At 40.7% G+C, this 16,129-nt stretch overlaps 2 protein-coding genes across 6 annotated transcripts in view; one reads left to right on the forward strand and one right to left on the reverse strand.

Moving 5' to 3' along the window:
• Positions 1 to 15,885, forward strand: part of DNAH17 (dynein axonemal heavy chain 17) — a 119,608-nt gene extending 103,723 nt beyond the window's left edge. For all 4 annotated transcript variants that reach the window (XM_088138413.1, XM_088138411.1, XM_088138410.1 and 1 more), the window contains 12 exons: positions 203 to 325; positions 1,716 to 1,909; positions 2,715 to 2,863; positions 3,056 to 3,183; positions 3,954 to 4,181; positions 5,985 to 6,176; positions 7,361 to 7,540; positions 9,100 to 9,282; positions 9,616 to 9,798; positions 11,609 to 11,752; positions 13,857 to 14,082; positions 15,539 to 15,885. In XM_088138413.1, coding sequence (XP_087994539.1) covers positions 203 to 325; positions 1,716 to 1,909; positions 2,715 to 2,863; positions 3,056 to 3,183; positions 3,954 to 4,181; positions 5,985 to 6,176; positions 7,361 to 7,540; positions 9,100 to 9,282; positions 9,616 to 9,798; positions 11,609 to 11,752; positions 13,857 to 14,082; positions 15,539 to 15,786 — 2,178 coding nt within the window. In that variant the 3' untranslated portion in view covers positions 15,787 to 15,885. The remainder of the gene's footprint in view (positions 1 to 202; positions 326 to 1,715; positions 1,910 to 2,714; positions 2,864 to 3,055; positions 3,184 to 3,953; positions 4,182 to 5,984; positions 6,177 to 7,360; positions 7,541 to 9,099; positions 9,283 to 9,615; positions 9,799 to 11,608; positions 11,753 to 13,856; positions 14,083 to 15,538) is intronic.
• Positions 15,493 to 16,129, reverse strand: part of PGS1 (phosphatidylglycerophosphate synthase 1) — a 44,698-nt gene continuing 44,061 nt past the window's right edge. Inside the window, exon 10 of one of the 2 annotated variants that reach the window (XM_025166832.2) lies at positions 15,493 to 15,631. The gene's annotated coding sequence lies outside the window, so the exon portion shown is untranslated. Of the gene's footprint in view, positions 15,721 to 16,129 lie in introns of both variants that reach the window. The other variant, XM_007428501.4, reaches the window with a different exon arrangement.

Consider the following 16,129-nt stretch of genomic DNA (forward strand, 5'->3'; position numbering starts at 1 on the left):
AAGACCTACGTTTGCTCACCTTCCCCAGGATTCTCAAGCTAGCCCCCTCTGGGTGAGGGTTATCTCCTTGCCTGTAGGTTCACCATCTCTGGAAATCAGTAAATTGGAACTTGGTATTGTAGCCACAGCAGCTGTTATTTGTTTGTTTGTTTAAAATAAGGTATATCATTTGTAACATTCCTAATTTTCTTATCTTCCCTAGGTCTTGTTGGTAAAAAAAGAGGTGAATCCAGTGGAACTGGACTTCCTTCTGCGCTTTCCCTTTAAAGCTGGTTTGACATCTCCAGTAGATTTCTTATTAGGTCAAGGATGGGGTGGAATTAAGGTTTGCTCAAAAAACACTATAATCTCTTCTTAGTAACTCAGAAGGAGCCATGGCAAAATGGTGGGCTTCATAACTGTAGCAGAGTCCATGATAAATATGAACTTGTTTCTGCAAGATTTGCTTCAGTCATGGTGTCGGGTACTAGCCAGTGCACAGTTTTGGTAGGCCCTGTTTATACTTACTTCTTAAAAACAGGTGAGATATGAGCTGCAGGACAGCAAGGATATGGAGTAAGATATGCAAAGGGCAGACATGGTATAGGGGTGCAAATGTAGATTTCAAATGTAGTTTGAAACCAGTTTGTTACCGTGTGTAGCTGGACAGGTATGAATTAGCTCTGAATAAATTCTAACCCTAAATTTGCCTCAATCCAAACTATTCAAACCTGTCCAGGCAAGTCCAAGAAGTAGATGGGCCTTTTCATCATTAATGTTATAGAATTATGGCACAGCTTGGCAAAATCAGTTTGTCCTGTTTGATATCATTGAACTTGGCTCACATCCAGACCCTGATCATGCTGTTTTCCATAGTGGCAAATACCGTACATTAGATTGCCAAGGCTATCATTAGGACCACAGGCTCTTTTAATCCCAGAGCAATGGCTAGGTCCTGTTAAGGACCACCACAATGGAAAAGCTGTTGTACTTGGATAACCACATCATACTCATTAATGTAGGCTTGTGGTAAATTGTTTCTCTAAGTATAAACACTCTTCCATGTCTGGGAACTGCAGGTTACCCTGGATGGTTTTTCATTTACAAGGAGCAAATTATTTATCAGAACTGTCTTTTGAAGATATTATATATTAAAGTGCCAGTGACAATGCCCTAAATGGACAAAGGCAAAGAAACCATACTTTCTGCCTTACTAATTTTGTACCTCTGAAGATGAATGTTGCCCCTTACCAGAACTTTTTTAAGATCTACGATATGCCTTTGGCTGCCTGCAGATTCCCTTAGAATCAAGAACTTTAGCATCACATGGTGACTTCTTCCTGGTGTTCCTGCTACTTCCATTTCCTCAATTATGTTGTCCCTCTTGCCGAGAATCAAGGCAAGGACAGTTGATCCTTTTGTACCCCCCTTCCACCCTCTGAAGAAGAAAGTGGTCAGCAAGACAAATCAGGACTTTCCTGGCAGGACCATGCTTGGCTGAGTTTCTCTCTCAACAGAGGTCACATGATTAGTCTGCCATCACTGCTATTACAATATGCAAAGCAATTCACCATACCCTTTAATGTTTTACTAATATTTGGGATGCTTTATTTCTTTTGGTTGCAACACGTCTAGAAGGTAGCACATTGATGAAGAGTGATAGAACTGAGTGGTCTAACTAGCCGTTCGTGGGCAAGGAATATAGAGCACTGCATCTGCCATTGCTGTATTCTCAGGTACTTTCTGAAATGGATGAATTCAAAAACTTGGACAGCGATATTGAAGGCTCTGCTAAGCGATGGAAAAAGTTTGTAGAATCAGAGACTCCTGAAAAGGAAGTTTTCCCCAAGGAGTGGAAGAATAAGACAGCCCTACAGAAGCTGTGCATGATGCGATGCATGAGGCCAGACCGCATGACCTATGCAGTCAAGTACGTATCATGTTTTCTTCTACAGGCTTGGAAAGTAGGAAACCTGAGGCTGCTTCAGTTGGAGAGTGGAGAACATTGTCATATGGAGCAGTTCATAGTTTAGCTTTGTGTGTTATTCCAAGGACCTGGGCGTTAAGAGTTTTTTGGCCTACTCCGGCCTTTTGCCTGCTGTTCAGTCAAGAAGAAGACATGGCCTGGTGCAGTCCAAAAGTTCAAAGGCAAGCAACAAATGTATCCATCTTGCAGATAGGAACACACAGGCATGAGCATCGAGGCTTCAGACAGATCTATATATACATCCTGATTGAGTTCTTTTTATTACAACTCCAGAAAGCTTGAGCTGATATCAAATGCTGATAATTCTGTAAGAATAGGAACACGTGCACAAATAGAAGTAGTTGCAAATGTTCAACTGGGTATTATTTTGGTAGGTTTTTTTGTCTCATAATTATAGTTACTTCTGTGGTTTTAACAATACAAAGAAAAAAAATCCATTTTTCATCCTTAGTCTACTCCACTCCAAGAACTGAATAATATATTTCTGCTATTTAAGTTAGTAGCACAAAATCCCACTCCGATTGTTTTTTTAAGGCTTGAATGAAAAATGCATTTGCTTTATATTTGCAAAAAAAAAAAAATGCTTACATGCAATCTGTTTCTCTGAGAGCAGGGATAAGCAATCAGATCTTTTGGATCATTGGGTTGATAATTCCCCAGATTCTGTTTGTTTTAGTGATGTTATCTGTAAATTCCGGCTGCCTCTTCTCTCCTCTCTCTCCCTTTTCAAAAATATGATTTTTCTCAGAAACTTTGTGGAAGAGAAGATGGGAAGTAAATTTGTTGAAGGGCGCAGTGTGGAATTCTCAAAGTCCTATGAAGAAAGCAGTCCATCCACACCAATATTTTTCATTCTGTCTCCTGGAGTTGATCCCCTGAAGGATGTTGAAGCCCTAGGTAAGTTGATAGAGCCTTGCTGATAAATACTCCCTATAGCCAATAAGACATTGGCTGGTGCAGTCCACAGACAGACAACCAAGTTATTAATTTTAGAGATAGTCACACGCAGGCATGGGCAATGCACAAGGAAAATAGGACAAGAATAAGCAATGATCAAGTGCAGCTTTTAAACTGTATTGTTGCTCCTAGGTCAAAAGCTTGGCTTCACCATAGACAATGGGAAAATCCATAATGTGTCCCTGGGACAAGGACAAGAGGTTGTGGCAGAAAACGCTCTGGATGTGGCTGCAGTAGAGGGACATTGGGTCATTCTTCAGGTATTAAATACCCATAGATTTCCTGCTTACAGCTTCTAGATTTGTCAGCACTGCACTGATTCCATACCCTTTCCTACATGACTAAACCATTAATCAATGAATAGTCACCACAGATTGCATAAACTGTCTGCAGTCTCATCCAAAAACAAACTGCAATAAATACATCTCCAAATATTTGCTGAATATCCTTTGTCCAAAAATGTAGAAAGCATGCTGGCAGGGATTGTCACAAGGCAACCATACTATTACATGCAAAGGACCCTGTTGCAGCCTTTGGGCAGAAGCTCCCACCATTTCAGAGAATGAACTTTGCTAAGTTCATAATGTGAGCACACCCCTTCCCTCTGCTTCTCAAAAGGTGGGGCTTTTTTAGTAATGAGGCTGATCCAAGTTATGATACACAGTTACATAATGGTATTACTCCTTAAATACAAGAGACATCAGGTTCTGCTCTGGGCTAGCACATTACACATAGAGAAGAAATTATAAATAATATATAGCATGATAATAGGCATTCAGTGCAAGCAACTTTAAACACATAGCAGAGTCAGCAGAGAATGAATTGTCCTACTACAACTTCATAGAATAATGTAGGAGGCTGAGCATTTTCTCAAAAATTTCTTACTAGAGGAGGCCCAAGCCTTGGAACAGGAGACCAAGGCAGTTTAAAATAGCAGTCTAGTCATTGCCAGAGTGGGCTCAGACCAAAGAGAGAGAAGAGAGAGGCTAAACTACCTAGTCCCAAATCACATAATTTTATAATCTTGCAGAATATACATCTGGTAGCCAAGTGGCTGGGCACGCTGGATAAGAAAGTTGAACGCTACAGCATTGGGAGTCACAACGATTACCGCGTATTCATGAGTGCTGAACCTGCTCCTTCTCCAGACGCTCACATTATTCCTCAGGGCCTGCTAGAAAATGCCATTAAAATCACAAATGAGCCTCCAACTGGCATGTATGCCAACTTACACAAAGCCCTCGACCTCTTTACACAGGTAAACAGACTCACCTGTCCAATTTGTTATGCCTTTGTAGCCTCAAGTCACAGTTCTAAAATACTGGCACAACAATTGCCTTTCCTTATTTTGGGAGGACTGCCAGCAGTGTGTTGGTGAGAATAGTTACTAAAGTCCTGTCTTGCTTCTGCAGAGTAGGACAGCCTTTGTGTTCTGCACATATGCTATTTATTTCTCTCAAGTTTAAATTATCTTTTTTCTGGTTTGCCTAGGTAAATGTTTAGACCTTTACAAAGTGCCCAGTGATGACATGGCAGACAACACCAAGGATGGGGACTTAGAAGAATTGTCATTATCTCAAAAACATAGTTGGGGCCAAGTCAGAACTAAAATAGTCCTTTCCTTTCTTCTGATAGGATCTGGAGGAACCATTCCCATTCTGTATATCAGAACTGTGACTCCTTCTAGCCAAAGTACTGAAATTTAAAAAGTGCATGCTTATGTGGGAACAGAACTCTGATCTTGAATGAATTTTTAAAGAAGGGCTTTGGTGGTAATAGGCAGTCTGAAGATAAAATTAAAATGCTAAAGACATTAAGAACTAAAGAGTTCGGCAAAGAACTGGGGTAAGGCAAACAATGGTACCACCTAACCACAGCCCTGGGCTGGAGCCTTGAAAACCACAGCTAGGTTTTGCTGGCAGCCCTTTGATCTACTACTTCCTTCCATCTGATTTCTATTTAATTTTCCACAGCTACGTTTTCTCTGTCAGAATTCTATATTAACTCTGGATTCTCTGAAAATAATTGGAATGGTAGTGTTCCTAATGCCCTGAGCATTTACCTGAGAGGGATATTTTCTTAGACCAATAGTGACCTTTAGATGACTCCAGAAAATGCCCTTGTCATTGCTCTGCTTCTATAGGTTCCCAGTTGAGTTTCCATAGTAGGAGAAGTATTTTACATCTATCCTCCAACATTCCTTTTATACCTCGCTGCTGTGGGTGAGGCTCTTTGAAATTTAGCTCACAGATCCTGTCACCCTGCTGATGGACACCATTTATTTTTAAACCCATATTTTAATTAGCAATAAAGTATATTTCTACTTTTTAAATGAAAGATTGGTAGACTGCTGTAATACTACAGTGCTAGGTTTTGCAGGGGAAGGGTGTTTTTGTGGGAGGGTTTTGTTTGTTCTGTGGCATCATCATCATCATCATCATCATCATCATCATTATTATTATTATTTTAAATGAGGTCACTACCACTTTTGCAACATGACTTGTATTGGTAACTGGAAAATATTGTGTTTGTAATTTAAAATTATAGTAATATAATGTTACAGTACTATTCCTGTCTTTAATTATGCAGGACTATAGCTGGATATTTAACATGAATTAAAATAACAGTTTAAAAAGACTGGTCACAATATGGCACTCCCCAGAAAACTATAATGAGCACAGAAGATGTGGTGGTACCCTCTCCCCAATATATTAGTGCCTAACTTAAAATCCTATTAAAGTGATGGATGAGTAGCCCTAAAGGCAGATACACCTAAAGAAATCATGCTGTTCTTCCATTCTTCTGAAAACAGGAAGCATTCTTCACTCTGATGGAGATAAAATGAGTGTTTGAGTGAGAGGATCTTGTAGGTGTCCTGTAAAAAGCAATGGAATGCCTATGTAGAAGAACCCTTGGGCTACAGCTGAAGGAATCTGATGTAGATCTCCTGGGGGCTTCTAAGCAATTAGCTTGAATTACAGCAATAAGCATAATAACAGAAATGATAGCACACTATTCTGTGCGAAAGTATTACCTCTTTACTTTTTACATATCCCTTTAGGATACCCTGGAAATGTGCACCAAGGAAATTGAGTTCAAGTGCATTCTCTTTGCCCTCTGCTACTTCCATGCAGTGGTAGCAGAACGGAGGAAATTTGGAGCGCAAGGTTGGAACAGGTCTTACCCTTTTAACAATGGAGATCTCACCATTTCCATCAACGTCCTGTATAATTACTTGGAAGCCAATGTGAAGGTAAAAATATGTTGACTATTCATTTGCATGCTAGTGCAATTATAAAGTAGTAACTAACAGTCTCTGCTTTCCCATTGGCTTGATTAATTAACTAGATTTGTGAGGAATAAAGAAACAGTGCACAGGGCAGTATATCATTGTGGACAATGTGCTTCCTTTTTGGGGATGGGGGTGTCAGGGCTTCTGGACTTTGGCAAAAGTTCTCCACTTTTTGACATGGAACCGTTTTAAATGAGGACAGTACTTCCAGCAACTGAAAAGTAAAACTCCTGTGTTTCTGCAACACAGTGGGTCAGCATAATGAGAATCATTTTACTACCTCCCTCAAAATCTCATTGTACAATTCCTGTTGTACTCCATAAAATTTCTGTGCCATTATATAGGTAAGAATGGGAGAAGTGGTTCTACAAGACCTTCTCCTACTACAAGGATATCAACATGACCCCAAAGGCTGCATGTGAGACCCCAACCCCTTTTCGGGGGGGGTGGACCTGTGAATTCCTCCCCAACTTCATTGCCAAATTTTGAGATCCTGCCATTATCAGGTGGGAAGCAAAACCAATGTAAATCTGAAATGTGCTTAAGATAGTTTTAAAAAGTTGCCTGGTGGCATTGACAAAGGCCTTGAAAACCTGGTTCTTCCCCAGGCACTAGGCCAGAATGTTACATGAGCCCATTTTTCTTGCTGTAAATAGAAGTTGCCTCTATAATTATGTGTTTTTAATAATTTTATTGTATTTTTTATTTTATTTTATTTACCCTCTGTTAAATACCTAGAGTCCCATGCCAAGTGGGCAGCCATAAAAACTGAAATAATAAATACTGGAGATGGGGATTCAGGCTCCAGTCCCTTGCATAACACAGCCCCACTTTACATCCTCATTTCATCAACTGGAGTCACAGCTTCTAAAAAGCATTTATTTGATTCAAATGATAGTGTCACCAAGATAAATATTTCTGCAGTCCTGAAATAAAATAATTCTGTATATTACCATTAATTTTCTGAAAAGTACTATTTGAAAAATGTACTGTACATTCTAGGAATTCCAGTCTCAACACAACAGGCGGTCACTAGATTGGGGAAGCCATACTGTAGCTATACTCTAGTAAAAAGCTGCATTCCTTGTATTATGATCCAAGGAATAAAATTCTACCTGCTAATATCACAGTCCATTGCTCTCTAGGTCCCATGGGATGATTTACGGTACCTCTTTGGTGAAATTATGTATGGAGGACATATTACTGATGACTGGGACCGCAGACTGTGTCGGACTTACCTTGTCGAATACATCCGCATGGAAATGCTGGAAGGCGAAATGTTTCTGGCTCCAGGATTCCTCATTCCACCCAACAGTGATTACAAGGTGAAAACAGGGTGCATCTAACTGTACAGAGAATCGGGCAGGCAGGGCAATGAAGAGTGCCACTTTGCCCACCACGTAAATAACCAGTAGTAAAACAGGGAGAGAGAGAAAGGTTCACATCTTGACATGGAGAATACAGAAAGCTAATCTGGAGCAAGCCAAAGCAGTTTTCAGATGGCTATGAGAAAAAGCATTTTAATTGTAAGCATGGTAGATAGACGCTCCTGAGAGAACTATCAAATGGGAGACATTATAGCCTGGGGGGATAATTTAAAACCTCGCTGGCCTTCTTCCAAGAGCTCCCCAAAAAGGAACCTGTCACTGGTCAGGCTGGCCCTCCTGATGTCCCCAGTCCATGAGGAGCACTTCGCCCTTCTGCCAAGGATCTCCTCCTTCAGGCCAGTCCTAGGCAAACTAACAAGCAGGATACTTTGGATCTCCCTGCTCAAGTACAGAACTTAGCTAACTATTTACCAGTCCTGGAACAGAAACAGCAGCTCGGTAACAATGCAGTCTTGTACGTGGGGAAGGTTCTAACAAGAAATGCTTTACTCAACCTACAAAGCCAAATCTATAGATATGAAAAGGCATTTCTTGGGAAAAGGAGAATGTAGGAAAAGTAACAGAAGACATGAATCACACAGAAAGAATTCAGATTGGCTGCCTAGCTAAACCTGTTCATTACTATCTGGGCACCATCCCATTGGGATGTTGTTAGAAAGACCCTCTGCCTGTCTGCCTTTATTTTCTTTTCCTCTCCTGAGACTCTCCTCCTTCAGAGAATGCCCAGGAAATTGGGCACCAGCCTCTTTAGGGAGACTGACTGTTGTTTTGGCCAATCGAGGAAAATACTGATATCCCAAGCTTAGCTGACCAATCAGAAATTACTAAAGGTTCTACCCATCTTCCTGACAGCCTTGCTGAAATGATGAGGGTGGTGCAGTCTATTGTCGAAGGCTTTCACGGCCGGCATACGATGGCTGGTGTGGGTCTTCCGGGCTGTGTGGCCGTGGTCTTGAAGTTTTGTTTCCTAACGTTTCGCCAGCACCTGTGACCGGCATCTTCAGAGTGCAGGAGCACAGACAGGAGCAGTTCCTGGGCACAGAGAGAACTGCTCCTGTCTGTGCTCCTGCACTCTGAAGATGCCGGTCACAGGTGCTGGCGAAACGTTAGGAAACAAAACTTCAAGACCATGGCCACACAGCCCAGAAGACCCACACCAGCCATCGTGGTGCAGTCTACTTTTCACAAGTTGTATTGATGGAATTAGTTGGAACAGTTGTTTCCCTTTTATGGAAAACAAAAGCTGAATTCATTTATACCTCTCAACATGAGATCAACTTACCAGTTTAAGGCATCTTAGGCACTTAGGCACTTAAGGCACTTACCTTTTAAGGCATCATAGAAAACCCGAAGGTTTTTCACAAGAGCAGCCTTTGCTCTGGAGACAAAGTAAACTGGAAGCCATCAGGTGAAAGTCAGAATGCACAGGCTGGGCTACTTGAATTAACTAATTGCTGAGTATCAGCTAATACTTCTATAAAATACATGTTTCATAGGGCTATCATGAGTATATTGATGAAAACCTACCACCTGAGAGCCCTTACCTGTATGGGCTCCATCCAAATGCTGAGATTGGTTTCCTCACTGTAACCTCAGAGAAACTTTTCCGCACAGTGCTGGAAATGCAACCCAAAGAATCTGATGCCGGAGGAGGAACTGGTGTGTCCCGTGAAGAGAAGGTAAGGATGTATGTCATTTCTTAGTGTCTTGACTAGACAATTAAAAAAAAAAAAATCCCTCAAGACAGTAGCATTTAGCCACTTCCAAGATGTTGTCAAGAAAATTGCCTGGTTGTGGCCCCAGGAGTCACTCTCGAGAACATCTTTACCTTTTCTTGGGTTTTTGGGCTGGGCTGGGCTTGGCTTGGCTCTTCTTTGACCACAAAGAAATGAGGATAAAATAAAATAAAATAAAATAAAATAAAATAAAATAAAATAGACCATTCCAGTAATTTGCTTACTCAGCAAAATGTTACAAGCAGTAAAAGGTATAATTGGCCTTTTGTGTGTCAGGTGAAATCAGTGCTAGATGAGATCCTGGATCGGCTTCCAGAGCCCTTCAACATGGTGGAAATCATGGCAAAAGCAGCTGAGAAAACACCATATGTGGTAGTTGCTTTCCAGGAATGTGAACGAATGAACATCCTCACCAGTGAAATCAGACGCTCTCTGAAAGAACTGAACTTGGGTCTGAAGGTGACTGCATATTACGTGCTCTTGCTAGCGCTATCTGCAATAGCACAATTATCTGCTATCTAAGCCGCTGTACTGATACAGGAAAAATGAGTGGGAAATTGTTTCTTGGTAATATAAAATGTCAGATCAACAAGCTTTAGTTGGTAGACAAAAATACCCTTCTGCTGAATTTAATCTTTTTTGTAACACCAAAATGGGGCTTTGCTTTTCTTCTCTAGCAAGTTACCCTTTACCCTCACCTCATTGGTTTATCCCCCCCCCCTTACTCCTGCTTTCCCCTTCCATTTATCCCACCTGCCTCCTGTTTTCCCCCCTTCTCTTTTTTGCGGTTTTCATAGGGAGACGCTATGTATACTGTGAGAGAAAATGGTTGATCTATGCAGATGGGGGGGGCTGTTTTAGGCAAATTTAAGCAGATATTCAATTAACATAAACCCTCCCCCCCATCCTTGTCCTTGGGTATGCATGCACATACAGAGAACAAGACTGCCACTCACATACACTGAGAGGAAGAAATCTCCAGCTTTTAGCCGGGGTGGGCAACTTTAGCTTGACAAACTGGGCACTGCACTGAATTAGATCTGTCCATATTAGATCTATTCTTCCTTTTGGGGTGAATTATCTTAAATTCAGAATAGTTTTTCTTTTGAGTAATTATGTAGTGAACAAAATCTGTGTATTTAAGCATGTGAAAATTGAGGGATATAGATCCAGTGGGGGTGATATCATTTCATGCACTGGCAATTGCTTGCCTTCAGTATACAGTATAGAAAACTATTATCCAGAAGTCATTCCAAACCATCCATCAAGGATTAATTCTAAGAAGTCTCCACAATCATAGTGGACAGGGCAGCAAATATTTTCCACCTGGGGGTGCACTTAAGGCTTTAAATTTATTTTGGCCTCCAAGATGCTAGAGAACATGCCTAATTATAAGGGTCATTAGCAGGCATTGGGCTGAAAACCAAGGCAGTTTAAGGCCGTGTGTGTGTGTAAGCATTACATACAATATGCCTTGAGGAGGCTTAGTGCAGCAATTTAATGGTGCTGTGCAAACATTTCTCCTTTACGCATTAATGCAGCTGCATGTTCTGGAAGGCTCACGCAGCTGCTTTAAAAGCCGTCTCTAGCTGTTTGCATGAGTCTGTACATGAACAGACAACACTTTTCCAGGAATTGCCAGCACAGCCACTCGGGGTAGTCTTCAAAGTACCCACATGAGCCCTCCAGAGGGCATAGATATTTTAATGTTTCAAGCATGGGTGCTTCATTTGTACTAATCCTTTTTGCAGAGGATTCCCTTTAAATGCTTAGCTGAGAGTTAAAAGGTGCATGTGGTTGCTCAAAAACTTGGATACTGATTCTCATGCTGAAACTCTAACGCACAAGCATTCATAGACAGAAAGGAACTGATTTTTAGAGTAGAAAATCATGTTTGTGTATGCTATGTTTATGCTTGTTATTCATACTACAATCAGTCAATCACCTAATTTCAGCCCTGGCAATTATAACACAAACTGGGAGAATAACCTTATTTTCTCAGTAGTACATTGGAAAATTTAAATTGCCACAGTACCATAATTAACTTGAGGGAAAATGCTGAAAGCTCCCCATAAGTGAGAAACAACAATTTGCTTATTGAATAATACAATTCTGAAAGGACCTTAATTACCGTTCAGATAATCAGGACCAAGTGGAATGCCATTTCCTTAGTTACACTGAAAATTATTCAGACAGACAATAGGTTCAGACAGGATGTTCTGATAACGGCAACAATCAATTAAAAACTTTGCTTTTACTTTTTCCAAAGGGTGAGCTGACAATCACAACAGACATGGAGGAACTATCCAATGCTCTTTACTACGATAACGTGCCTGAATCCTGGACAAACCGTGCCTATCCATCTTTACTTAGCTTAGCAGCCTGGTATGCAGACCTACTGCTCCGGATCAGGGTGAGGGCTATGAAGCCTTAGTTAAAACCTTCCAGTCTGTTTTTTAAGTACTTTGTTGTAAAATTTGCTGTAGATTTTTAAGGCTGATTTTTCCAAAAAGCTGAAAACCTGCATTTAAGCATTGTTTTCATATGGGGATCTTTGTTTGCCGAGCTCGGTCTTCTTGCAAACCTTCCATTACCATACTAGGTAACACTGTCAGTGCTCTGACACAAGGGAGAGTGGTTTGCTGGCTTTTTATGTGTAGCAAACTTGTCCTACCTGTCTTGATCAGGATTGTTGTAGTTTGCCTGTTTCTGATTGTTTGGCTGGTTCTATTGTTTCACTGTAGATTGTTCCTACCTATTTGCTTACCTACTTGTTGATTGCTGGATGATAAGGAAGGGTGCACCCCAGGCCATTCACTTCCTTCTTGGACCTTTGCTTTTTTTTTAAAACAGTTTGTACCCCAGGACTATCTCTATGTGTCTGTTAATGACTGATCTATCCAGGACTACCTCTATGTGTCTAGATGACTGCCAGGCATCTAGGAATTCTCTTGCATTGAACTAAAACAGTTTCCCAGTTGAATTTATGGTCAAATTTGTCTATATGCTGTGAAATGAAAGGACATCATGTCTTATGAGAGCTGATGTTTATGGGTGTGCTCTGATAATCTTCTGCCTGTTTTTGGTGGCATTCACAGTCCTTGCATTGTATCTTGTAAAGAATTCCTGTTCTGCCTTCTTCAGATGGATCTTTGGGTTTGCTTCAAATGTTTTGGAGGGATTTTGTTGGTTTGTGCACTGATGCCTAGTGAATGAAGTAATCTGCTTGTGATTTTTTAAATATCTTTAATGTATGGGAGAATTTCAAGGGTTGTGATGGTTGGGTTCTAGTTGGCTACGCAGAAGACACCTTTTTCTATGCTGTAAACATAATCTATTGAAGTTCTGGGCTGCTGTAGTGTGTTTTTGCTTGTCTGTATAGCATTCTTGCACAGCTTTTCTTGTGGACAGTTGGACTGTTGCTCTGGTAGTTTGTATGTTATTTTTCAATACACCTTAGTTGGAAGTCTGGCAGTTTCCTCTGCTGATGAGAATATCTAGGAAGAGTAGTCTGTTACTGTTCTCTTCTTCTCTTGTGAAATTAAAGATTATAAAATTTATTAACTATTAAAGATGTTACTGTGTTTTCTATTGTCCTTCTTCGACTCTGACTAACATGCCATCCACGTAACAGATACGCAGTTTAGGTTACATGTGTGGGAGAGCGATTGCTTCCAGACATTGCATGGCTGTCTCTGTTATGAATCCCGAGGCTGGTGTTTCCATAGAGCAGGCCTGCACAACGCATAGCCCACTGGCATTTTTAAAAAAATAACCAATCCGCTGCTGCCAAGGATCTGCCACCACTGCATTTGAACATTAAAAGGAGAATGAGTTGGGATCCCAGCAGTCAAGAAAAACAACTTGATATTCATTTTCTTATCTTCTTTCAGATCCCTGCAACATCTCTTTGCTTCTCATTGACCCAATTAATTCATTTTTCCTTTTAAAAGTTAAATAATAACAGAAGCAGAACAAAATAAATTCACATGATCATACACATTATTCAATAAAAGAATGAGTTTATTGCAATGTTTTATCCAAGGTTATCATAATGGTTAGCAATAGACATCTCTCCAGAAATCCTGCTAGGTCATTCTTCCTGCAGCAGCCCGCCCTCCCACCCCCCCGGTTTTGCAGAGGACTACAGAAGGGACAAATTTACAACAGATTACACCAACAGTGCGATCCATTTGTGATCCAATTCTCTTGTAAGTTTGCTTTGTAGAAATAAATTTTTAAAATAGTAGAAGAGTGCCAAAGTGTCTGTACCTTAACTTTGCTTAATAGTACGCACAGCAAAACAAAGACACAGCTCTCTTTGTTTGGATTTTTGCTGTCACACAAATCTCAAAGTGCCTACTTGTTTCTTCAGCAAATTTTATTTAATAGATCTTGCCATCCAAGCTGGGGGTGTTTTTAAGGAATACACAGAGAGAATTAAAGCTGCAATATGAAGTATGTATGGCTCCTTAACATGCTTATCTATAATCCACCATCCCTGTTTTCATTTCCAGGAGCTGGAGGCTTGGACCACAGATTTTGCCCTACCCACAACTGTGTGGCTAGCAGGTTTCTTCAATCCTCAGTCTTTCCTGACTGCCATTATGCAGTCCATGGCTAGGAAAAATGAATGGCCTCTTGATAGAATGTGTCTTTCAGTGGAAGTTACCAAGAAAAACCGGGAAGATATGACAGCTCCACCTCGAGAAGGCTCCTATGTGCATGGGCTGTTCATGGAAGGTAAAGACCATTTGTCTATTAGTGTGGATAAGATAGGGGCGTTGTTTCCCGGGACCCTCAGTTTAGTTTCAAAAACCTTCAGCAGACCTAAGTTCACAGACAGCAGTCAGTATTTTCTTCCACAGCAGCCTCCTGAGCAGGCAGGGGAAGGAGAGAGAAAAGAATTTTGGAAACAGGACTTTATTCTTCTACTTTCAAATTTTATTCTGAGACTAGACAGGTAAATGGAGAAAGGGATTTATTTTCAGAATGTTCTGTTTTCAGACTTTCTGTGCCAGTGTTTCAACTGTCACATAATTATGTAACAAAGAAAAATAAAAAATACAGATGCCCATTTCACATACTCTAAAATTAAAGGATAGAGTAGGACTCTTCAACTACTGTTTAATGACAGCTTCCATAATTGCCGTGGAAGTAGTGAGAGTTGCAGTCCAGTACATCAGGAGTGCAGTAGCTTTGAGTAATTTGAAATAAAATTCCCTGCCAGGCTTAGTCTCTTTGCTAGCTAAGTCCCTATTGAGTCAGGCTCGACACTTGGTGATGGCATGGACAAATATTCATCATCTCAGCCTGACTCCATCCGTATCTCTTAGCTCTTCCAAGGACAGTCCTGTCATTTCTTCAATCCATCCATCCATCCACTCACCCACAAGCATGGATTTTGTTTTCCTTGTCCATCAACTTGCTTCTGTTTGTTGATCACTGCTGCAAGAGAACAGTCATTTTTAATTTAGTCCTGGTTTGACTGAATGGTTATTGCAGTCTGTGGTAGCCTTAGTTACAATCTCCAGATCTATAATTCAAAGGCAACCATATTTCTATCTTCGTTCTCTCATTTTTTTTCAGTGCCCAGCTTTCGTAGTCATATATGAATACTAGACTATTTGACAGAAATTATGCTAGAAATCAGCCACTTGGCAATATTATTTGCACCCAAAGCACAATCAGAACTAATCCTCCAAATGCACTCTGATAAATACCACCCCCATCACCACCACCCCAAAAAGAGAAACAAGACCAGTGTTTTATTTTGTATCAGCAGAGGGCAGCAGACGCCCATTTTATTATCACATCCACTGGTATTTAAAAGCAAGAGGTTAGCTTCTAAAATTCTTTCTACTCTGGGGATGTTGTATCTAAGATACATTTTTTTTCCTTTTTTTAGAAGCTGTTGTTTTAAACTGAGCTAAACAAGCCTAGATTTTTCTGCTTAACTAGGTATAAATGGACCTTATGTTAAAGGAACTTGCAGTTCTGAAATAAAAGAATAGCTGCTATGGGCCAAGTGTAGAGTATGAATCCAATTGTTTCATTTTGTTCACATCTCTGTAAAAATACATAAGTAAACCACTGGGATGGCATCAAAAACGTGCAAGCCAAAGTTTAGCATGTAGCCGGAAGGCGGATAATCCTGCAAAGCCCCTGATCTTGAGAGTACTGTCCCGTGTTGCTGCAGGTGCGCGCTGGGATGTGCAGACGGGGGTCATCAGTGATGCACGCCTGAAGGAGCTGACGCCCTCCATGCCAGTCATTTTCATCAAGGCCATCCCTGTGGATCGCATGGACATCAAGAACATGTATGAGTGTCCTGTGTACAAGACACGCACAAGAGGCCCCACCTACGTCTGGACCTTCAACCTGAAAACAAAAGAGAAGCCGGCTAAGTGGATTCTTGCTGGAGTTGCTTTGCTCTTACAGATTTGACAAAGCTTTATCCATTCCATCATGGCACTTTTATCCCTTCCCTAAAAACCCAGAGAGAGATAATTGTTTGTAAGTTGCAAAATAAAAACTATTTTAAAGTATGTCTGTACTTAACTATTCTCAGTGAGAGAAAGTTTGTCTGGTCAAGTAGTGGCTCTGCAAGAACACACAGAAAAACAACAACCACAACAAAGATTGTGCACTAGCTATCACTTACTGCTCATGGCTTAGTCCAGACATCTTCATCTTACTGGCCATATATGGGGCTTGGGGAAAATGTTACTTGCACTTGCAAGGGTGGCTAGTCACAAAACCCATTTCATGAACTAAAACCTGGTCAATC

This window comes from Python bivittatus, unplaced genomic scaffold, assembly GCF_059951505.1.
Source record: "Python bivittatus isolate LINGU-HERP-01145 unplaced genomic scaffold, Pbiv_v1 ctg000220_np1212, whole genome shotgun sequence".
NCBI classification, from domain to species: domain Eukaryota; kingdom Metazoa; phylum Chordata; class Lepidosauria; order Squamata; family Pythonidae; genus Python; species Python bivittatus.